General features: G+C 48.8%; 1 protein-coding gene across 2 annotated transcripts; it reads right to left on the bottom strand.

Annotated features, from left to right (window-relative positions):
• Positions 1–12,132: 12,132 nt before the first annotated feature.
• Positions 12,133–15,926, bottom strand: FEZF2 (FEZ family zinc finger 2). 2 transcript variants are annotated; one of them, XM_070576959.1, is made up of 5 exons: positions 15,736–15,926; positions 14,466–15,384; positions 13,984–14,118; positions 13,667–13,799; positions 12,133–12,784 (listed from the first exon to the last, which is right to left on the bottom strand). In XM_070576959.1, the coding sequence occupies exons 1-5, from the start codon at positions 15,783–15,785 to the stop codon at positions 12,525–12,527; spliced, it is 1,497 nt and encodes a 498-aa protein (XP_070433060.1). In that variant the 5' UTR covers positions 15,786–15,926; the 3' UTR covers positions 12,133–12,524. The 2 variants fall into 2 exon arrangements, with proteins under 2 accessions (XP_070433060.1, XP_070433061.1); XM_070576960.1 differs by having other exon boundaries at positions 15,747–15,887.
• Positions 15,927–24,543: the final 8,617 nt, after the last annotated feature.

The following is a 24,543-nucleotide window of genomic DNA, read 5'->3' as shown; positions in this document are numbered from 1 at the left end:
GTTCTCGTGACAAAATATAGATTCTGTTGATTTGAGTTTCTGCTCCCCAGTTGGAGTGAGAGCATGGAACCAGCGAGAGTTACAATCTGAACCTTGCATATCATTTTCAACACGATTTTTCAAGGAGGAGGGACACAACTTCTCTCATACCTAGATTTGATGAGTGCCTACTGTGTGCCAGGCCTGGGGCTAGGCACTGGACATACACTGGTGACAACATGACCCCACACTGTGGCACTTCCAGTGTACTTGGGGAGCAAACAAGAAAGGAACAAAAGGCTATGTCTAAAGATAAATCTCTTTGTTGGCCAAACTTACCCCAAAGGTCACTATGTTGTCTTGTATTATTATTTCTGAAGTAAGCTATACTCCGGGGATGAGGAGGAACCAGCCACAAGAAGAGGGAGGTAGAGAAGGGGGCCACTTCATGGGCTGAGTAAAGGGAAGAGCATGTGCAAAATACCAGAAGTGAGAAAGCTCAAACTGAGGAGGAAATCAGCCACCATTAAAGAACTCATAAGGAAATTTAAATCTTCCAAATCTCTTCTCTCCAGCAGACGCCTTGGCATTTATTTTCCCAGAGGATGGAATGTATAACACTGACTTCCAAAGCTATTGATTTCCCATGATCTAACCAGAAGAGATGTGATGAGCACTTTAAGCTTAGAGCAGCCACTTGTGAGTTCTACAAAGCACCCCTCGAGGGACGCAACTGCAAACATCAGTACATTCTTTTTCCAACATAATATTCCTTTGCAGTAAATAGTCAGTGGTCTTATGTCAAGTTTATAGATTTGAGAGAAAACCGTAGAGACTGTGTGCATCTTCTTCAAATTAATCCTAGACCTACAGTTTAAATCCCACGTTTACTCTGGCTCACTCAAGACATCCAACTCTGCTCTACCCTCATCCCCAGGGAAAACCTGCAAATTTTATTATAGATGTGTAACATATGAGAAATTTATATGAGAGAAAATTCTAGCCAAGAGGACAATTTTACTAAAAGCCATGCATTTTCATGAATCAGCCACAATAATCAAAGGGCTTTGGCTTCCTGCATTTCTTTTTCTATGAACTCCGTGCCATGACTGAGGTTGGCTGGCACCTTCTAGTTGTTACTACACAACCCAACTGGTGCTAACCTATAAGAACTTAATCAACATGAGGGCTTATGAGCACATACATCACAATATTCAAGATTGAAGAGGTAATTTGAAAGGAAAGCTACAAGAAAATCTGATCAAGGAAGCTGTTCTGTTTGTTTTCTGGTGTCGCTTGAAGAATAACAGTATAATATAACCCACGGTCCTTCCCTTTTTGCCTTAGCTACCAGGAGACTCAGTGTCCGTCAAAGCCAATTCTTTCTCTCAGTAACCTTTGTAGCTAGCATATTTTTCTCCAATTTGTTACCTTGATTTTCAGTTTGTATTGGCCTCTTTATTGAATAGATGGGGGTTTGGGTGAAATTATATTGATTCATTTTTGGAAAAGGACAAACGATAAACAAATAATTCTTCTCGCCCTAAATGTGTACCAGGTTTTAGGATTTGTGTTCTTCAATAAACAAAGCACAGACTTCTAGGCTCAGACCTCCAGGAATGAAAGCCAGCTTTCTTCCCATCTCACTGCTTGACCTCAGGCTTCTATGTTCCTAAAGTCTACGTTGAGACATTCTCTTTTTCAGTAGACTACACTTAAGTTGTTCCTGCATCATGGGAGTGATGGAAAAAACATAACCAGATTATATCCTGAGAGGTCTTTCATCTATTTTGGAGGGTGGGGGGAGAAGGGGAGTTACTTTATTTTTGTTTAATTTTTTTCCCCAACTTGATTGAGAGAGAATCAATATGTAACATTGTGTAAGTTTAAAGTGTAAAACATGTTGATTTGATACATTTAAAGATTATGAAATGATCACCACTGTAGCATTGGCTAACACCTCCATCACGTCACATAATTAGCATTTCTTTTTTGTGGTGAGAACATAAGATCTACTCTCTGAGCAATTTTCAATTATACAATACAGTATTGTTAACTATAGTCACAATGTTCTGTATGGGATACCCAGAGCTTATTCACATTCTTATTCATCATTTAAAGGAAGTTTGTACCCTTTGACCAACATCTCCCCATTTTCCCTGAGAGCTCTTTCTAAGCAAAACAACCCTAAATCTCATCATTGCAGTGCCCTATTTTAAATTTCTCTTTTCCCTGCATTGCTTGACTCAGCGTCAACCCCACCTCACCCTGAAGACATTTTTATTCTGAATATAAATGTAGGGTGTGGATAGTGTTATAGGGTTTTTTTCTTCCTCCAAAATATTTTCATGAAGCAAAGTAGGCCATGTCTACTTGCAAGATTCTCAGAACTGAAAGAAGGGATTCAGGTAGACAATAAAAATGCTGGGCAGGACAATCCAATCTTGAACTTCAGATGTTTGGTTTCTAAGGAGTCTCAGGAGAAGGTGGGTCACAGGCGGGAAGATTACTGTACTAGTCAGCATCTTTGGTTGTAAGCCACAGAAAACAACTGTGGCCAAGTCATTTGGAAAATTAATTGACTGGAATGTTGTGGGAAGCTAACAGAACAAAGGCAAGGTTGTAACACCGGGTCTAGAAGGGCAGGGTTTAGGGCAACTCAGGATGTTTAAGTAACAGACTGATCCACGGTCTCCTTGGAAGGAATGAACACCAGTTATTTGTAGTCTTATCCCTCTGCTCAAAAGTTGAATTGCAGAGAAAACATCTGTATGACCTAGCTTAGGCCTGATGTCTGTCCCTTGGTCAGTAGGCATGGCATGGGGCGGCCTTCACAGTTCCAATAGTCTGTGCTCAGTGGAGAAGGGCTGCTCCCCCAAAGCAAAATCAGGATGCAGATAACCAGAAGAAGGGAAAGTAGAGGACGGTCACACAAAAACAAATACCAGAACCATCCTTATGCTTACAAATTGTTCATTAGTGGCAGTCATTGGCACTAAGACTTCCTACAAACCTCACCATTCTATGAGCTGTGTGACAGTTCACTCTATCGTTCCCCCTCCTGACACTACAGTTAGGTCTCTGACTTCTGTGACTTCAGGAAGTGTGAGAGAGTGGTATCCTGGAAAGCTCTCACCCAAAAGTCTGTTAAGAGTCTCAAGCAACCACCTCCTTGTGGAAAAATATGGCCTACCCAATATAACTGTTAAACAGTCACATTTAAGTCAAGGATGTGTTGCTTCGGTGATTCCATCTGGAGACTTGGCTGGGAAACACACGCTTTAAAAACATGGCAGCAATATCTCTTTCTATAAATTTTTTTACTTTGATCAATTACCATGCCATTCAGTGGGAAAAATGGTATGTGGGTCAGTGGCCTATAGCACCCACTGTCCAGGGGTGCTCTTTGTTTTCTGCAGCATATCTTGGAAAACTCTTTTCTGAGTCGCAAGCAGATTTGAGCTGGACCAACCAATGGGCAATTTGGAGCTGTGGGGGAGGAGAGGCTTTTTGATTAAGTCCAAGTGGGTTAATTCCAGGGGCTGACTTGAGTTGTGTCAATGCTTCTGGCAGTTCCTGGGTACAACAGGCTTTAGCTGCACCAACAGTGGTACTGACCACCTATTTCAAGTAGCCTTCTCCCATATATGTCCTATCAGGTCACTCTTTCATTCCTTCCTTCCACCATAATCTGAAATTGTTTCCTGTTTCTTGTCTTGTTCATCACCTGCCTCCCATTATGAGGATGGAAGATCCACAAGTCAACGTCTGTCTTGTTCACAGTTGTATCCCCACCACGATGCCTGGCACATAGCCGACCTTCAATAAATATTCATTTTATGACTGAACTGCTACATGAGGGGAGTGCAAGTGGCTTCCAAGAAGACTGAGCAGGGTCACCTTCCTGCCCATGGGGAGGAGTGGAAGCTGATATGCAACTCTTCATTTTACTGTACCTACTGTATGCCAACCATTGGGCACACAGCAGTGAACAAAGCAGACAGTCCCTGCCCTTGTAGTGCTCATGGCACTTTATTTGCTAAGGAACGCTACAGTCCTACTTGCTCTGCTGACCAAGGACCTCAAAATTATCTGAATGGCAATAATTGTAGTAGTAATTAGTAGCTAAATAGCTATATTAATTGAACATTTACTATGTGCCAGACACTTTAAGCATATTATCTCATTTAAATCCTTCTAACAACTCTGTTAATGTTAAAGGTTTTAAAGATGATGCAACCGGGTAAATGTTAAGAGGAAGCACCCATGGCCACACAGCTGGTAAGTGTTGCAATTAGCTGGTCTATGTGACTCGGAAGCCTATAATATTTCATCTACATCCCACTACTTCACACTTCACTCAGAAACAGGCAGGCTTCAGCAGCCAGGCAAATGCCAATAGGGTACTAATCTCTGCATTAAGATACTTCCAGCTCCCACAGACCACTCCACTGGACCATACCGGAAACTTAAAATGCTGACCAGTCATTTCCTCTTAAGAAGCCTCACCTTCCAGTGATAATAATTGCAATCGCTCACCTGAATGCCTGCAATGGGTCAGGTATTTGACTTGCCCCATTGCAATGAATCATAATAACCCTGGAGGGCAGATGTTATTATTGTGCCCATTTTGCAGAGGAGGAACCTGAGGCTTAGAGAAGACAGGCCTCCAGCCCAGAGTCCCATAGCTGTTCAGCAGCAGAACTACGTTCCAAAATCACACCTACTGATACTGATACCCAGCCATACCAAACTCATCTAGTTGCATCAACTCACCATAGTTCTTCACTTCTGGGCTTTTCTTTAGGCTGCTTGAGATATCTTTTCCTCTTTTTCTCCATAGCTAACACCTTCTGCTCTCTGAAGAATCAACTCAGGCATGACTTCCTCTAGAGAGGCTTCCCAGATGTTTCTTTCTTCTGCCCAGTACCAGTCAGGAGTCTTAGGGTTAGAACAGAGAGAGTCTGTTAGAGCAAATAGCGATGAAGTCTATGTGTGCATTGGGCTCCAATCACACTAGGATCCACTGAGGTCTTTAGGGCCAGCTCTCAATTCCTCTTCCTCTCCGCCTCTAATATTCTCAGTGCAGGAAGGTCTTCCCTAACACTGTAGCAAATATGCCTAGACCAAATCCCCAGACAAACATGCAACCCTTATAAAGCCCAAAGGAAAGGCTTCTGCTCTGGCAAAAGTCCTGAGTAGGACTGTCATTGGCCCTCAAGGGGTCAGGCGCCTCCTGAGCCATTCACTGTTGCCAAGAAGATGCTGTGCTCTGATTGGCCATGCCTAGGTCACATGCCCACAGTGGAGGGATGGAATAGCCCCCATCTTAACCATATGGACTGAGAGTGGGGGAGGGGTGATGTCTCCAAAGGAAATGTTGGATGTTGTTACCAGACGGGAGAATGATGATCAGCAGGCAAAAATAACAGATGTCCACTACACACCCCAACCCAGACTGGATTGAATGCCCAATTTCATCTTCCTAACCAAGTATGATATGGGGGTTTTTGTTGTATGTGATTTTCTTCCATACTAAACTATAAACTCTGGGACAGAGGCTGTGCCCTTCTCTTCCTTGTAACTCCAGCCCTCAGCATAGGGTCTGACACATTAGAGGTGTTCATGTCATATTTGTTGGGTGAATGATCAAATGTATTAATTAATTTATGAAGAGCTGATGGTGTTATTTCATCTTTCAAAGGCAGCATCATGGTGAGGTGGAAAGAACACAGATGCTAAATCCGTCTTTCTTAAAGCATGGTCTGGGGAAGCAACTGCTTCGGGTTAAAATGCAGTTTCCTGGGACACAGAGCAGATCTATTGATTCAGTATCTCAGTCAATGGGGTTCAGGCACATTTTTAGCAAAAACTTTATGTGATTCTTATGCGCATTTCTGTTAGATCCCTGGCGCCACAGTGAGACAGAATCATCTGAGTGAGTTCCCACTTCGTGTTTCAGTTGTGTGAACTAAAGGGAGTCATACCCTCTCAGCAACTTAGTTTGCTCCTCTTTAAAATGGGGCTAAAAAAACCCTACCTAGTAAATATGTACTGAGGAGTCAACAAGATAACACAGATAAAATTTCTTTATAAAGTGCTGTATTAAAGTTTACTGCTTGAGTTTTTCTAGTAATGATCACTAAGTTCTGGGATATGTACTACGTATGTCTCAGGTGCTGTTATAAGTTCTAATTCTATGGGTTAACTCATTTAAGCCTCACAACAATCCTGTGACATAGGTACTCTGTATTTTTCATCGAGGTATTATTGACATACAGCATTATATTAGTTTCCAGTGTGATAGGTACTCTTACTATTCCTATTTTGTAAATGAGGAAATAGAGACAAAGTCATTTTCTCTGAGATTTGAACTCAGCTGCTCCGATGCCAGACCCCAGGCTCCTGAACACTCACTTGCCTTTCTCCTTACAGAAAATATGTTACCCTTCCCTAGGGAATTCACCATCATCCACTTTGGGGGGCAAAATGAGGACGTTGAAACCCTTTGAGGAAAAAGAGTTCCAAATATGACCTAGGACTGAAAAACACTGAAGAAAGGAAAGAAACAATGACAATCGTGTGTCAGGTCATGTGGCCTTGACAAGATGCTTGATGAAGAATTAATTACATCAGACTCAACTCTGGTTTACCAGCAATAGAAAAGTCTCATTTTCTCCCCTCTTTCCTGAAATGCACCTTTCTAGATTTTGTAACTTCTCTGTGCTTTGAAAACCAGAACCAGTCCTTAATCTCAGATGACCGTTTTCATTTTGAATTGGTATACTTCTTCTTCCCCATCCTTTACGTCTAGACACCAATATATTTTTCCACAGAGCATGAGCAAAGCCTGAAGCGCAAACCGAGCCCTCAGGAACGTGATAGCTGTTACCAAGGATTTGAGCGTAAGAACACAAAACCTAGAATCAAGATTGAAATGCTGCACTCTAGGATCTGAGATGGCACGGTCCCACGTCAAAGGTGGGATAAAGAAGGCATTCAGAAACCAGCGAATTTGTTCTGGATTCCTGAGCTGGTGGACTAAGCTGAAAACCTCATCACACTACCAAATTCTGTGTATCTGGCTCTCCTGGACACTGAGTGTAAAAGAACCTCCAAACGCGTCTGCTGTTGGGATGGCTGGACGTTTATGTTTAATTAGATGTAATATATGTCTCACATGGACATATACTGCTGACCTACTTTATTCAAAAAAGGAAACATTAAAATGAGGTGGTTTCTTAAAGCCAGAACAACTATGAGAAATAATTTAAATACTTCATGACCTGTTCCACAAAGCCATGTGCGATCAGTGTCTTCATTTCCCTGCCACCTCTGCTCCACGCAGAATTAGGAGCGCAATCGCCAGGGGGCAAGAGTTTTGAATGGTCACTAGGAGGGAGAGTAGAACAACCGAGTGTGAACTGGTGACATATGGTGCCCCTGGGGGGCTTACGGCTCTAGAAGAGAGAGGAGTAGTTTAGTGAATGCCCAGGACTAATGATCAGATTACCAGAACTTTTAGGGAACCCTCAAAGGCTAGCCTGATACATTTTTCACTTATGAAAGAAACATCTAGAGGGTAGGGGTGGTCACCAAGAGCTTCAGACCAGCACCTCCAAAGACCTAGGGTCCTTGGCTGGAGTTGGCTATGTGATGGAGAGCCCACCTTTCTGCCTATTTCCTAGCTCTTGGCCTGTTGAGTTCTGTCTCTGTTCAGTGTCCACCAAGGGGCCTGGCCGTGGCTCCCTTTTCTTGGGCTATGTACTTTCAACCAGTTTTGAGCAGCCCCATTTCAGATTGGCCTTTTTATGTTTGATATAAAGAATAGTTGTTGGCCAATTTCATCTTTTCATCGCTGTTCTCTAGGCCTGAATCCAAGCAGTTTGTCAGATGCTCATTAACTCCCCCTTTGGCTCTTTCTAGTGTGTCTCCTAAGCTCATTGTGCCAAGAACTAACGCTTTCTTTTACACGATTCTCTTTCTCTGCTCCATCAGGGAGACAAATTACTTTCCAAAAGGGATCGCCAGGGATGGTTTAATGAGAATTTCTTTGGGGCTAGGCATGGAACGCAATGTAGTTAACATTCGGTGGACTTAATTGGACTTTTCTTTTCTGCTTCTTTTTAAAAAAATCTGAAGCTATCCTGTTAATCTCTCATTTGTAATCAATTGTGTTGACTAAACAAAAGTCTAGGTCGTCTTTTCTTCCTGTCCCAGACAATCCTTTGTTGCCTCTAAATGCCTCATTCTTGAGTGATCCTGGTCGCGTAGATGGGCCCGATTGTTGACAGTTCATTATTGCGCTTTTGTCCATTTAATCTTTCTTGCTGTGTTTTGCATGTGCAGGCCTTAATGAGCTCCGTTGGCAATTAACATGTTTCTAGGAGCAAACTGGTTGCTCAGACGTTTGAGAGGGAAGTGCAGGGAAAAGGGCAACGCAGCTGCCTTGAGGTTGTTTATTTCCCAGCGTTTTCTCAAGACTCCTGTCCTGTCTTTGGCAGCAGCCCCCCCGCCTTATTCTCCCCTTTCCTCCCCCAGCCCATCCACCACCAGCACACCTGGATGCCTTGTTGCTGTAACTCTTGGGCCTGACTCAGGCAGCCCCCTATCCTCTTGAGCCAAACAGCAAATTGGGGACTGTATAGACCCACTTCTACAGCCAAGGCAAGAACGAGCACAGAGCCCCCCAAAATGTGTCTGGATGCTGGCAACTTCTCTGTGTCGCTCTTTGCAGAGAGGAACCTCTAACCCGCCTAAGGCAATAGGACTGTACAATCTGTTATGTACAAGGCTGTGGCTTTGGAAGAAGGAGGGTTTTTTTTTTTTTTTTTGAGTCTTGCTGGCAAGATTGCTGAAGTGTGAGCAGTCATGGACAGAACAAACATCTTGTAGGGGAAAAGATAATTGGAGTCTTTTTTGTGTCTGTGACAGGATTCCCCTCCCCCGCAATTTGATTTTTTTAAAAATATTTTTTAAGGGCGGTCTCTTCAATTTAATCAAGGTTAGAATATTAATATGCAGCTGATGACTACCTTGTTGAAGTCATTTATTAATATGGCAAACTACAAGTCATGCAAACAGTTTAATATTAAGAGGGGGAAAATCAGAAAACAGAGCCTTTCACCCATCCATTCCGATGCATGGTGAATAACTAAGGATCCTTGTTAAGATGGTTACTGAGAGGGCTGAGCGTTGGCTTCAGAACCTGCACTGGCTGCGAAAGGTGCTTAGTACTCCAAGCAGAAGGTTCCTTTTCTCTTCACACTATTTCTCAGGTGATGGAATTCTTTCTTGAACCCCACACCTTAAGGAAGCAGACATCTTAAACTTGGGAGGAGTGACTGCAAACCTGTGGAAAGCAGAGCTAAGCCCTATGGATACAGAAGAACTCTGTTTATCTGCAATTACTACCAGATGTGAAATAACACCTCCTCAGGTGAGAGCGATTGACAGGAGCTGGTGTGAAGGTTAAGTAACAATCAAGTTATGAGGAAACAACCTCAAGAAGGTTGGAGTATGTAAGAAACTCCCCTCAGGTTTACGCCAGAGCCACAGTGACTCGCCTCTCCCTGACTGCAGAGATGAGCAATCTGAGAGAGAAATGTCTCCTGCTCCACCCATTCGTTTTATTTCATTTGCTGTCTAGTTTGCAAGCATGCGATCTTCATGCCTCTTCAGAACTGTCACCTGGAAACAAATTTCTCCCGTTGTATGAGATGGGCGACCCTTTTAGTCTTTCTCCTGTGAAAACCTAGAAGAATTTCTCAAAGAAAGTTCTTTCGCTGGGTGAGGGTGCCCCATCTATTTTTTATTTATCTTTTCTTCTTAAAGGGAAAGAGGAGAATTTGATCAAGATTTCCACATGCAGACCAACTTTTTAACCCAATTCTCTAAGAGGATGCTTTTATACTAAATTTTGTGGTGTCTGCCCCTGGCCCAAAGTTCTGGGAACTATTTAGGAAGAAGGTGGGCTTGCCCTGACCATTGTGTGGTCTCCAAGAAGCGCATCGGCAAAGGATCCTTTCAGGAATGCAGGAAGTAAGGGATTTTGGTTGAGACGACTGTCATAGGGCACCCAAGAGCTCCCAGAAATGGGGGAGGGGTCTGTATACGAGGCGGGGCTAATAAAACCTAGTATGAGAACAGGGAAAGGAGCTGACTCCTCAAACCAGCCTGCAATCCCCCTGGGGATAGATGTCTGGGAAAAGCAAGGCGACATTTCCATATCCTTAGCCGCCAAGTCCTCGCCCATCCTGGGGTTTCCTGTGGTTTGTGGCATCCACCGAGATTTCGGAGTTAAATCTGCATATCCCTCTGGATCCCAATCTCCCCTCAGCGAAGTGCAGCCAGAAAGAGCTAACATTTAAATTCCTCCTCGCTTCCTAGTCCCCCCCACCCCCACCCCCTGGCTGCGTCTTCCCAGACTGGGGTGGGGGGCGGGGGGAGGAATACAAAAAAACGAGGACGCTCTCCTTTCAGGAAATGGAATTCTAATGTACACGTTCCTATTTCTGAATCGGAGGTACTAAAAATACCCCCGCGACAGCCTGAGGAAGCTGTCGCCGTCCTCTGTGCAAACAAAATCGACAATTCTTTTTCCCCGCGCAATGGGTCTGCGAATTAGGCGGGGGCCGGGGACCCAACCTTTGGCTGTGACAAGGACAGAGCTTCCACCCGGCAGCCAAACATATTTTTTCGGGTCCCAACCTGGAAATTCCTTCTCCACCGACGAGGACTGAAGGCATTTTCGGTTTCCATAAAGCCCAGAGTTCGAATCCCAACCCCTACTAGTCCTGTGACCGACTCTAGGCATGTCATTTAGCTTCTCTCTGCCTCAGTTTCTTCGTCCCCCGGTAAAATGGAAATAGTCGTCTCCAGATTGTGTGTTGTTGTGAACATTCGAAAGAATGTGTGTCGAGTGCCTGGCGTGGAGCAGCGCTCGGGAAATGCCAGCTTTTTGGATTGTGGAAGTCTCTAGCGCGAGCAGCACTGAGCGCCTACTGTATGCTGGGCGTTGGGATATCCTCACTCAAGTCACTGTCAGAATTACTTGGGGGTTTCCTTTCGCATTAACCATCTTTCCCTCCAAATAGCGTCCGCCTGCCGTGGAAATCCGCGGGCATCAGCGCCCAGCCGCCGCCGCCCTAGCCTTTGCAATGGCGAGGCTGCGTGGAAGCGGACTGCCCTGCCCCGCGCCGCATTTCCTCCCCGCGCTGGGGAACATTGTTCCAGAAGACGTGGGCTGAATCGCGGCGCAAATATTAAGAGTGGGGAGGAGGGGGAGGCCGGGCGCGCCGAGCCAGTAATCCGAGCTCTTGATTATCCAGATTCGGATCAAACGGGGCGGCGGCGGCCGGCCCCCTCCTGGGAATGATTAGATGATTAATGTAATGCTGTTTGAAGGGTCTCTGTTTTCTCTCTTAATTTGGGTCATTACTTAGAAAGCAAGCGTGAGATCATTTCATCAGCGTGCTCGGCGGCGGAGATAGCTATTCAGGAAATGGGCTAACTGCGCGGTAATCAGGACGCGGGAGGCGACGGCTGCGAGCTCCGGGAGCCCGGGTGCGCCCTCCTGCGGCAGGGCGCACAGCACCCGGAGGCCGGTCCCAGATCAGCAGCGCGGGCCGGGGAGCCCCAGAGCTCCAGCTAGACTGGGGATCCCTTGGCCTCCAGCTTTCGCTTCCAGGAAAGACTGGGAGAAAGAGTTGCCCCCCTTAGGTCACCCAGAGAAGGGAATGTGCCCCGGCCGTTAACCCCCACGCGGCGCGGCGCTTTGCTCGAGGACGCACCCAAAACCTGCTCTCCTACAGTCAGCCACTTTTAACCCCTCCTTTTTTTTTTTTTTTTTTAATTTTCTCAACCAAATAAGGCAACACCCAGAATCCCAAGCGTCGGAAGTCACCAGATAGAAACTTGGCACCACGTGGAGGCCAATGTAGGCCTTTGCGCCCTCTCTTCAGGGGATCTTAACACAGAAGCGCTGCAGGAACACCGGTTTGGCCTCATCCCGGTCCCAGCGCCCGAAAGGAAGTCGCATTTGGGGAGGGAAATGCTATACACGCCTATTTCCTTCTCATTCTTTGGGGCTGCTGAGCTGACCTCGCGGCGAGGGGAGGGGTGGGGTAAAGAAAACGCGCACTAATGATTCTGTTTATTGAGTTATATATGTATATATTCCGTGTTCGCTCGTACAGGAGGATTTACATGGCTGTATAAAGATGGCTGGGGGCGCCGCGCTCTTCCGGGGCGTTCACGTGACAGGCTGGGGTTAAAACCCGCCGCCCGAGGAGAAGCTGAGGCCTGAAATTAAATACGTTTCGGCGCACTGGGTTTAAATAAGTTTCCCGAATATACAAAGGTGGGAGCCACGCGTTTGCTGCCAGTCACCGAGGAAACGTTTAGCTTTCCAAAAATATGCTGGTTTCGATAAATAGATTTTAGCCTTTCTGCTATAGTTTTTTTTCTTTTAATTTTAGAAATAAGTTTATACGTGTGATCTGTTTGGGGCTGGATGGGGCTGGAAGGGAGGGCGAGGCAAGCTCTCAGCTCTGCACTGTCCGAGACAGGTCCTTTGTGGAGGGAGCTGCGGGGCCCACGCTGTCGTGGAGTTTGCGCACGTGTTTCTTTAAGTCAAAGTTTCTGCAAAACCCTTTGCCGCAAGTGGCGCACGTGAAAGGCTTCTTGTCGTTGTGGGTGTGCATGTGGAAGGTCAGGTTGTAGACCTGGTGGAAGGCCTTGTTGCAGATGGTGCATTTGTACTGCTTCTCGCCGCTGTGGGTCAGCTTGTGGTTCTTGTAGTTCCCTACAGGAGACCAAAAACAAAAAAGTGGGGGGGAATGAAGTGCAATGGGGGGGCCCGGGCGCCCCGGGGTTGGCTCAGGTGCCCGCGCAAAGAAGGCGACGCTTGGCTAGGCGGGCGCGACCTCTCCGAGTGAAGAAGTTGTCAAACTTCGTCCGCGTCAAGCCCGGGGCTCTCACCACAGGACGGAGGACCGAGTCCCGCGTAGCCGCCCCGCGCCCCTGCCCCGCCCGGTCCTGAGGCCAGCGCAGCCTCCCTCCCGCTGTGCTTCGCCGGCCTGGAAACTTTTGCGCAGCCCAGAGACGCATCGGGTCCTTCTCTCGGCTGCTGCCTCGCTCGAAGAAATTCGCACGAACCCGGGCTTCGTCCCTCATTCTTTTTTCTTCTCATTTTTAAAGTCACTCCCTCTGGTCCCCCAACTACCACCAGGAGATCCGAAACTGCCTTGGAAAATCCAAGCGGGGCGCCTGGCCTGGGAGTTCTGGGGACTGTAGCGATTTCCCCCAATCTTAAGTTGTTCCCAGGAGGTGGATTTGCCTCGAATTTTTTTCATTTGAAAGGGGAGTCCGGGCTACAATGGGAAGCTTTTTCTATAGGGCAATACCCTCTCTTTCTCCTACTTCCTTTCCCTCTGCCCCTTCCTTCCTTTCTTCCCACCTCTCAAATTCAGTCTCCCTGTGCAACCAGCCTGAATCCAGCGAGGTCTACTAACCCGGCCCGGAGAGCTTCCACCCAAACCCGGCACAACCCGATTCCAAAGAAATGCTGCGCCCGAGCCTGCGGCTCTCGCGCTTCCTCTCTCCGGATCCTTCTCTGCCTTCCCGCTAGCGGTGACCCGCCGTGTCCCGAGGTGAGGTGAGGAGAGGGCCTCGTCCCGAGCGTTACCTTTTTGGTGAAAGCCTTTGCCGCAAAATTCGCAGACGAAGGGCTTGTAGCCCGCGTGGATGCGGATGTGCGTGTTGAGCGTGGAGCTGCGGTTGAAGGCTTTGCCGCACTGGTTGCATTTATGCGGCTTTTCCTGCGGAGAAGGACGCGCGCACAGTGAGGCCGAGGCCCCGCCGGGAGAGGCCAGCTCGGGGGTACCTTGAAGGGACATGGGCCCCTGGGAGGGGCAAGGGGAACCCTTGACCATCTTCTCCCCAACGCCGTCGCTCTGGCGCGGGGTGCTGCGCGCGGGCCGGGCCGGACCCGGGGCCACGTACCTGGGTGTGGATAATTTTGTGTCTGCAGAGCGTGCTGGCCTGGCGGAAGCCTTTGCCGCAGACTTTGCACACGAACGGTCTGGCTCCGGTGTGGACCGGCATGTGGCGGGTGAGGTTATAGTGAGCGTTAAACACCTATGGAAGGACACGAGGGGGCCTTGTGGTGTGTCCGTATGTGAGTCTAGAATCATCAGCCCGGGGAGGCCACAGCCTACCTCCCCCAACCAACACCTCCCTTCAGAAACCAGAGCCCTTTTCATTTTGCAAAGCGCTTCCCAACCCACTCCTCACGCCAGTCCTGTGTGGCTGCTGACCATGGCATCCCCATTGTACAGAATAGGAAACTGAGGCCCAAGGAGGCCCCCCCCAATTTAGGTAGACAGTGGAGAGCTCCTGACCTGGAAAAGGGGGCGGTTCAGGCTGCCCCAGGGAGGCAGCCGCTGCTGCTCCCCCCTCCCGGCCCTGCGGACCCCGGGCCTCACCTTGCCGCACACCTCGCAGGTGAAGTTTTTGGGCTTGCCGTCCGCGGAGCCCCCGGGCAGCTTGCCGTGGCCCTTGACGCCGCCCCGCTCGGCGGTCAGGGCCGAGTTCTCCTTTAGCACCTGCTCCAGCGGCGCGGGCAAGCGCTCCTTATGGGTGTAGGGGGCCGGATGGGGGAACTTGTCCGCGGCCAGGCCGGCCAACTTGGCGTTCTCCAGCAGAAAGAGCTTGGGGTGCGCAGCCAGGGCGGCGGGGGCCTGTGCGTTGAGGAGGCCTGACGGGAAGAGGTGGCCGCCGAGAAGCTCAGACGGCGGATACGCGGCAGAGTCCAGGTAGTTGAAGTAGTAGAGGGAGCCACTGGCCGGCAGCCCCACCGCCTGGTTGATGACCTGCGGCTTGATGACCCTGCCCGCGGGCAGCGCAGACGGCGCCAGGCCCAGCTCGGCCTTGCAGCACACGCCACAGTTGGTTTTACACAAGCCGCTGGCGCCGCACACCGGGGCCCCCCCGCCGCCGCCGCCGCCGCCGCCGCCGCCTCCTCCTCCTCCTCCACCGCCGCCCGCCCGGAGGCTGCTTTTCCAGAGCTCGGAGTAACTGAGCAGCGTCTTGGACGGCACCTCGTAGCCTAGGGGCTGGAGGGGGATCATACAGGGCAGCGGCGAGCAGAGGTTGAGCAATTTCTTGCCCTGGCCGCCGTCCGCCTCCAGTGCCCCGGGCCGGGGCTCAAAGGGCGCACGGGGCTCCGACGTCTTAGCCATGATGCGCTCGATGGAGAAGGCCAGCGTCTTGGAAGTGGCCGGCGACGCTCCGGCGCGCGGACAGGCCGGGGGCACCATGGTCTCCAGGGAAGCCGAGCTTGCCATGGCGCGCCTAGCCGAGCCGTGCTGGACTGGGCCAGGGCGCAGCTTCTCTCCTCTAAGTCTGCATTCCGGAAAAGGCAGGGAGGGAAACCGCAACTTAATAAGCACCTTGTCGGGTCCAGGTCACCCATTTGCATTCAAATGAACAGGGGCAGAACAAAGTGCACCCAAGGGTACCAAATTACCGCCCATTAACCCAGCGCGGAAAGGAACCCACCAGCCCCTGCCCCGGGACTTTGAAAGGGGGAAAAAGGGGAGGGTTTACAAAGGAAAAGAAGAGAGAGAGAAAAAGAAAGAAAGAAAAGAGCCTCAAATTAACCCCCCTGAGCCGTTCCCGGGACCCCGGCCTCCGCCACGCGTGCTGCGAGCTGGACAGTGAAGGGGCAAAGTTAAAGAGGACCAGCAGAGCTACCTTGCATTTACCTCTTTCCCCCACCGCCAAGGAGATGCGTTCCGAGCCATGCAGCGTGTCTCCTCTGTCACATTTTGATGGCAAACATCTTCCCCTCCGCGTGAGATCACTGTCTTTTACATTCAGCTGACATCACATGAAGTCACTTGAAGTGGAATGACATGGGCGGCGGCGCGGCTCCCGTAGCGGCCCCTGTGTTCCCCCGCGCCTGCCGGCCGCCGCCACCGCCCCTCAAACTTTAAAAGGAGGCTACTGGCGCCCGCGCTCCCCTCGGGAAAGTGCGAGCGGTTCGCGAATCGGGAAGGAGGGAAGAGACGGGAGGGGGAGGGGGAAGAATCGTGATGGTTTTGCCGGTGGAAAGAAGGGCGGGGGGGAGCCTAAACCCAGGCAGAGTTCCGTGCGTGATTCACAACTTTGCGGGCCTACAGATTTGGGGGACGCGGAGAGGGCAGGGCGTCCTGGACGCGCCGCCCCAAAGGGCCCCGGTTGTCCGTCTAGTCGCCGAAGTATCCCTTAGCCCTCTGCAGCCGAGCTGGGCATCGTGCTAATAAACTGCCATTTACCCACGGAGCCGGCGCCAGCCCCGAACACGCGCAAATGATAATTACCTCATTAGGATGTGGCGCATGGACGCGAGCGCCGCGTTTGGAGGGGGGAACTTGTTAATGGGGAAATATTAATTTATGCAAAAGCAACGAGCTCGCCTTGGCTGGCGTCTGAGGTCGAGAGAGAGCTCCCGCCACCTAATGACGACCCCGAAGCGTCCGGAAGAGCAAGGCCGCGCGCCCAGACCCCGGGGGCCTCGGCACCGGGCGAGTGCGCCTCCCCCTCTTTGGCCGACTCGCCGCCTTCGGCTGGAGGAGACTGCACTGCGAGCTGGAGGACTGTTTGAGATCCTAATCGATCAGAATCGCTGATTTGTGATCGGGTTTCTGAGGCAAAGCCCGGCTCTGCTGCTGGTTTAGGGCTGCGTGCGGGGAGGATTCGGAGGGCGGCTCTCCCTGCTGATGGGTACTTACTGTTTGTATAATTGAGAAGGTCCAATCTCCACCTGTTTAAGGAGCAGATTGAAACAGCAGAACCTCCCCTGGATCCTATTAAAACGTTTTTCCTCCTAAGGCCATTCAGTCGAACCAATTTTCCGAAGTGATTCGTAGAGCTGAATTCTGCCAAGGCAGTTCTTTCACTTTTAGCCACTAAAGCACCGCGTGGAACCGGGTTTTGTGTTTTTCTAAAATAAAGAGAAGGATTATCAGAGGGGAGAGGGAGGGGGCCTGAGGGGGGCGGGCAGAGACTTAGTGTGGCCAGAGGTACAAGCAGAGGGAAGAAAAGGCCCTTTTCTAGACAAGCCCCAAGTAAGTTCGGAGGAATTCAGCGTTTTGTGCCTGGCGCACAAAAGCAGCGCGCTCCGCGCTCGGTTTGGAGGGGCTGAATTCATCTGTTTGCAGACCATTCCACCTGCGTATCACAACAAACTGCTCAAAGACGCTCCAGCACTTTCAACAGGCCGGGTGCTCTTGGCGACAACAAAAGTGGTCGAGGCTGAGTGTTCTTATGGGAGGGGGGGCTAGCAAGAGAGCGAGCGAGAGAATTAGGTTTAGGAAAGGAGAAGGAGGGGGTGCAGGGTTTTTAAAAAAACTTTTGGACAGTTTTGTTTGCGGGACAATTATATCTTGCCAGCCGGCTTTTGCAAGACCACGAGCTTTGTAGCCGCAACCACAGTTTAAGAGGATTACCGTGGGTATAATATGAGCAAACAGGGTTGAGGGTTTGATAGTGAATTCCATCTCCAAAGACACACGATCTTGTCGAGCCCAAGAAAGTGCTGATGGACGCAAACCCTCTCTTTTTCCCCTCAGGAACAGGTCTTGAGGGACTGGCCATCCTGTCCCAGGCCTCTCAGGGGCAAAACATCCCCAGGAAACCGTCAGGGAAAGGGACCAGGAAAAGGCTAGTTTTGTCTTCAGGCAAATCGTTCCTTTTCCCCTTCAGAAGTTCTCTCTCCTACCCACTCCCCCTCCGAGGTGTAATTTCAGACAGGATATTGACACTGCAGGTAAGGGAAAGGCAAAGTGTACTTGGAAAGCAAAGAGATGGAGCCAAGTGCGGTCTCTGAGGGAAAGTGGCCTGTAGGGCAGCTGCGGTGGGTTTATTTTCTCACCCTGCCAAGCTGGGAAACTGCCTCCAAATTCAGCAGACAGGAGTCTATCCCCTCCCTCTCTCCCCGTCCCCCAACTTCCAGATTTCAAAGCTAGAAAGAACCTTGCTCTTGTGGAGAACATTTCCATACAGCCCATTTAATTTAGATGTTCAGAGATGCAGACTTCCAGACCCAATGTACCCCCATCCCTATATTAATGTGAATACAAGAACACAGATGAACTCCCCACCACCACCACCAACCAGGAAACAAACCAACAACTCACCCTGACATTGAAACAGTATCAAAACACCCGCAGGGTCTCAAAACCCGAATTTGTGTCCCGACTTTCCTGTGGATCCCGTTCAGCCACCAGCACTGCACCCCAACCCCCTTTCCAAATTGGGTAATTGTTGATCTCGGCAGCAGCTCGAAAGATCTGCTGGTTTGAAAGCTCCATCAGGCTGAAATGCTTCCAAAGGCTTTCCGTGAACCTGCCTTGCCATCCCCAGAGCTTTTTGTAGCTGCATAAACCATCTCTCTCTCCCCGGCATCACAAAGGAGTACTACCTCCACAGAAAGAAAACGTTTGGTTAAAAACAAGTTGCCCCTAATGTGCCTCTCTTTCCAAATGTTGGGTGAATACACTGGCTTTTATGAAAGTATTTAATTAGCTTCCACAAACTTCTCCTTTCCTCGCCCGCAGATTATATTGAAGTGGAGAGTTGGAAACTATTTTACACCTTGCCACTCACATGTTAATTAATCTCTATCTAACCCTAATTGCAGTTTATTCAAGCACCGCTCAACAGCTCACCCACACAATAAACACTGATCCTACTTTTATACATATTACTTCACGTTAACACATTGAGTAATTAACTCCAGTACCAACTAATAGTGCAAACAAATATTTTCTGTAAACGAGATGATTTCAGGCAGAATAATAGAGGACTAGGGAAACGTGGCACTTGGTGGAGGGAGTCTGAGATTTCGATGCGCTGCCCCCCCAACCCTCCAAATTCATTCTCAGTGAGCATCTTTTTTTTTTTTAAGGCTGAACTGTTTAAAAAAAAAAAAAAACAGGGACAACCGTAGGAATTGAAATTTGACAATTTTAAGGAGTTGATGGAGAGGTTGTGTGAGATTGGGGGTAACTTTTTTCTACCTACACATTTTCAATAGGGGAAAAATCCACATAATGCCACAGGAAGGGCAATGGGCGGCTCCAGGGATAAGCAGACCTCTCGCTCCAAAGTCTTGTCCTTTAAGGCGGTAGTTTTCCGAGAGAAGTGAGCCGAGACCGTGGTGATGGATGGGTCCCAGTCTCTCCCAGTCCAGACTGGTCTACAAACTCCACTTTGGAGGTGGCAGTGCCTTGGGGTCTGTCGCCGGATCAACACCTGACCTGGAGGAAAGGGGTCACGGCCCAAGTGAGGCCCGCTAGGCCGTAGCGCGCTCCGCCCCAGGCGCTGGATCCCCAGGCTGCGCTCCTGCCAGCCCGGGCCACCCAGGCCTGCAGCTGCACCCACCGTGGGGTCCTCCTCCGTCCTGAGGCCTCAGCTCCGGGCCCATCTCATTCCGGGCGCCTCAGCCAAAAGCCAGACGCTTTCGCCTCGGCCCATCTGGCCCACGCTCAGGCCTCCACACCTCGGCCGCGGTGGGGAAACACTGCCAGAGTTAAGCCTGACGCCCCTCGGCGGCCTGGGCTCTTCCCACGCTGCAGAGCGGGGTGCCAAAGCCGGGCGCTTCTGCGGCTCCGCTGGGCCTGACCTGGACCGCGACCTCGGGGCTCTGCGGCTGTGGGACGCTGCACCCGGGCCAAGCCACTCGCACACCCCTGATTGGGGATCCAGGCTCAAGCCCGAGGACTGGAGCGCAATGTTTTAATTGAAATCGCAGGTTTAAGCACAGCTGGCGGCTGTCTATTGATTTTACAGGGGCTTCTCTTGTGGGAAGCATATTAAATATGACTGGCGCGCCTAGAGCCTCTCCTCTCCCCTTGCCCCCTCCCTCGGGCCTTTTTATGGTCACTAACCCGAACACTGTAATGATGACTTCTGTTTAAATTTTTTTTTTAATGCCAGAAATCACCCTCACTTTAGGACAAATTACTTGGCAGACGCCTTCCCGGGGTACAGACAACCGCAGAGGAAAATCCCTTTTCTGAGCGAAAGCTCACACATTTGCACCACTTCTGGGATCACAGAGGGAAAAGGCAAGCATTTCTACTCCAAAAAGGTGTTGCAATTCCAGCCCTGGTGGCTCGTATCTCTTGGTTCTAGATGACAAGAGGCACCCTTATTTTAAATACTATTATTATTTTCTCACCTGCTTATTAGGTTGCACTACGTAATACATCTCCTGTGCCATGTCCCCAGGGAGCTGAGCAGCTTGGGGGCATACAGGATGCTTAAGGCTGCTGAGTTTGGGGAAACTCCCACTGGGCAGATTTGATGTTCTTTCTCCCAGCTCCTCCGTGACTTGTTTGGAAAAAAACAAAACCAAAAAACCCCCAAACCAAACAAACTTTATGGTTTAAGGAGTCTCCCTCTCTCCCTCCCTTCCTTCTTTCTAAAGGGACATTTAGGATCTGATTTACATGGTGCCACGCTTAAACGCTGAAAATAGATTAACTTCTGAAGAGAAATTCTTCTGCGATCCTCTTTTTTTTTCCCCCCAGGAAGCATTTTATTGAAAACATTCGAACCGGCTTGCCAGTGGCGGGCTTGTCCAAGGCGCAGGGGCCTCTGCCTTCGGTGCGCGCGGTTTGCAGGATTAGTGCGGCCGGCAGACAAAGAGCCCCAGACACCCGGGCCAGGCGAGGCCGGGCGCGCCCAGAGAGGTCCCGGGTTCCCGCACGGAGCGCGCGGGCACAGTCTCGGGCCCCGGCCTCCGGGGACAGATGGGCCAGAGGCGTCTGCATCTGCCTGCGTCCTCAGGGAGGCTGCGGCGCCCACAGCCAGGGTGGCGGAGCGCCCGTCCCACTGCATCCGGCGGCTGTCTTGCAGCGCCGGTGGCATTCGGCGACTGGTTTGCAAATCTCAATGCACCCACAGACTGGTCTTCACCCACGAATAGGAGAGGTGCCTAAAAGCCAAGGGCAGCCGGCTTTGCAGCCAACGGGGGAGGAGGGCGGTGGTGCAAACCTATCATGATTTCCAGAATCCTCCCAACCCCCTACGCGATCACATCAGAGGACACTCGCCATGTCTTCAGAAATCTGGGCAGTGTGCGCGCTCTTAGGCCAGAGGAGTCTCTCAAAAGAGCAGATCTGCAGTCTCCACCCGCCCAAGTTTGGTGTGCTCTCCTCTCTGCCTTGGATGCATATATAATCACACACGATATATATATATATATATATATATATATATATATGCATATGTATGCATATTGTGTATATATGTATGTGTATATATGTATATGTATACGTATATATATTCACTGCTATTGACAACCCTTCACTTAGAAATGCCATTTAATTAGGAATCTGATCCAATACCCTCGCGCAGCAATTTGCCAGCGGACGTGTCATTTTGCAAGTCGCTGTGGGCGAAGGCAGTCGTCTCGTGCAAACGCGTTCTCCTCTGGCCACGCAATTTTGGTGTGCAACCCAAAGGAGACAGTCGTTTATAAAGAACAATTATATGTATGTATATAATGCACACATATGCATATAAATGACTTATATTATATATATATATTTGAAATATATGTATCTATACATACATGAAATAAAAACGCGTTTTGGTGAGTGACCGGCCCTACGTAGTTCGGGTGATGTCGATTTCTGGCTCCCTGGGAAGACAGCTTAGGATCCTCCGTGTTATTTAACTTGGCAGCTAGTTAAACTACGCGGTGGAGCCTGCCCAAAGGTATTAACGTTAAATGCTGAGAGCAGGAGTTAAGCTGGCAGGGGAAAGCAGGGACTGGAGGGGCAAAGGGGTGAGAAGAACCGATTTCAGTTTCGCCCAAACTCCTGGAAGTTTGCCGGGCAGGGTAGGTCTGAGTTGAATGTTCCATTGGATCAGAACCCGAAACGCTGTGATCGCTTTGCAAGCGAATCTCTCGGTTCTGTTTTGTTTAGTTTGGTTGGTTGGTTTTGTTTGATTTGGTTTGGTTTTGAGAGGAACTTGGCGGGTGTGCGTGCGAACGGAAAAGTTCTTTCCTGCTCGGGTTTCTTGAGCTCTCACCTGTTCAGCCGAATCTCATCGTCTCACCTGGGTTAAGATCTCTGTCTGCCTGCTCCACCACGGGAATTTGTAGTTTGACTTAAAGACAAAATGACAACTGCAAAAATGCTAAATTGAGCTCCACCGAGAACGAATCAATCTCTTTCTGCCTCCATTGCTGTCTCCCTCACTCACACACAAACCCTCTCTCATTGGAGATTGAGCTAGGGTAGCAATCAGTAGATGATGACATCCCTGAGGGCCTTTTTCATGCCAGATGCAGAACTAAGCTAAACACCAACTCTAGTTGGTTCTCACTTCTTCCTATGAAGTCAGTGTACATAATCAATATCCCCATTATACAGATCTGAAAATTGAAGCTCTTGGAGGCTAGATAACACGTCCAAGATCACATAACTGGTAAGGGGTTGTTTTCAGAACGTGTACTCCTAAGCATCATGCTGAAAACCTAGAGCTACACAACTAGCCTGAACTGCTGATGGAGTGTAAACTGGGACAAACACTTTGGAAAATGGGTTGGCAGCATCTACTAAAGTTGAATATTTGCATTCCTTTTGACCCAGCAATTCCACTCCTAAGTATATACCCATTAGAAATGTGCACCTTTGTTCACCAAAAGACATGTACGAGAATGTTCATAGCAGCACTATTTGTAACAGTCCTATATTGGAAATTTATCTGAATAACCATCAAGAGTGGAACCTATAAACAAATAGTGGTATATTCACAAAATGAAATACTATACATCAATAAGAATCAACAAACTACTGCTACACTAAACTGCATCGGTGAGCCTCACAAATGCAATGTTGAGCAAAAGCAGCCAGATCCAAAAGACTACATACTGCATGATTCCATTTCAGTTCAAAAATAGGCAAAACTTGGGGGTACAAGGGGAGCTTCTGGGGTGCTAGTAAGGGTCTGTTTCCTGGTCTAGGTTCTGGTTTGTGTATAGTCCTCAACCTGCATACATTTACTATTTGAATATTTTATATATATATTGGTTATAATTCTACATATCTATTAAATATACTTATTCACATTTCTATATATCTATTATAATATCTATATATCTAAGTGAATAATCAGCATGAATTTGTCTGACTTGCCTCCATCCCCCAATTCACCAAAGACACCCTACTCTTGAGTGATACCCCTTGAATTTCTTCCTCTGGACCAGACAACCACATCAATTAATTGGCCTCTCATATAGACTTTTAAAAACAAGCTGCATCCAAACTTCTAACACAATTGCCTTTGCAGCCTGGACAGTTGATCCTACTTCCCAGGGAACCTGCAGTGGACTCAAGAATGCTTAACCAGGGCAGCTCATTTGAAGCATTCTTCTCACCCACGACCTCAGCAGAGGGGTGACAGCTTTGAACTTGGACCTGTACTCTTTGCCCAGGGTTCCAGGTGAAGAACATCCAATCAGGAACTGCCTTAAGCTGTCCAGAGATACAAGCTGGCAGGTTGCGTTGGAAGGTGGAGGAGCTGGTTGAAGGCGGGAGGATGGGGTGTGACATGTTTGTAGGAACTGGCATTAATAGAAAGCCTTGGCAAGTCCTTAGAGCACAGCTCACTGGGTCTTGGCCCTAGACAAGACCAGAAGAAAAAAGACAGAATCTTGGCTTTCTGCTAAGTGACCCAGTTAGCAGAACTAGCAGTTTTGCTCTGGGAGAGGGTGGGGAAGTTTGTTTTAGAAGGAAAAAGCCTTGGGACACAGAAATCAAACCAAATACTTGACAATCCCTTTGTGCAAATCCATGGTGAATTCTGCCAGTGGCACTGATTGCAAATCTGACCTCAGCACTTGAAGAAAGACACTGAGAGCCTACAACTAAAACAATTAAGATAGGAGTCAGGAGGTAAGTGCTGGTGCTCTAATTTTGATAGACTAAAGAGATAAGAATTCTCTTGTCCTGAAAGAGTGTGAAGACATAAGACTCAAGGTGGTATAATTAATTCATTAGTTAGACAGTACCTCTATCTTGCTTGAGACTTTCTATAGTGGGCACCATCTAGATGCCAGGGATACAGTGCTTACTGAGATAGACTCAATCCCTGTCCTCATGCAGCTTACATTCCTTCATTAAACCAATAGGCATGCATAAATATCTTCTGTAAACCAGGCTGTGCACCCAGAAATGGAGAATGGATAATGGGCGTGGCCATGCTGGTCCAAGACTCTCAAACTAGGCAGAGTAAGAGGGAAAAAGTAACAAACAAACAAAAACATATCCAAAGAACTCTCTGAGGGTGAAGTTAACAAATTGAAGAAACTTCTCACTCCAACAGAGGCCACAGACTGAACTAATACATAATGGGTTCTGCAGGCATTTCTGTGATGGATGGGTGGACTCCTCCTTTGGCAGCTCATTGCTGGTGCCTTTTCTAGCGACAGAATTCTGGTCTGAGTGGCCTTGGGTCTCTCCGGAGCGTGGAGTTTCTTAAGATATTGTGACATAACATGAC

This window comes from Equus przewalskii, chromosome 15 (genome assembly GCF_037783145.1).
Source record: "Equus przewalskii isolate Varuska chromosome 15, EquPr2, whole genome shotgun sequence".
NCBI classification, from domain to species: domain Eukaryota; kingdom Metazoa; phylum Chordata; class Mammalia; order Perissodactyla; family Equidae; genus Equus; species Equus przewalskii.
This window is presented reverse-complemented; position numbering and strand designations above follow the sequence as displayed.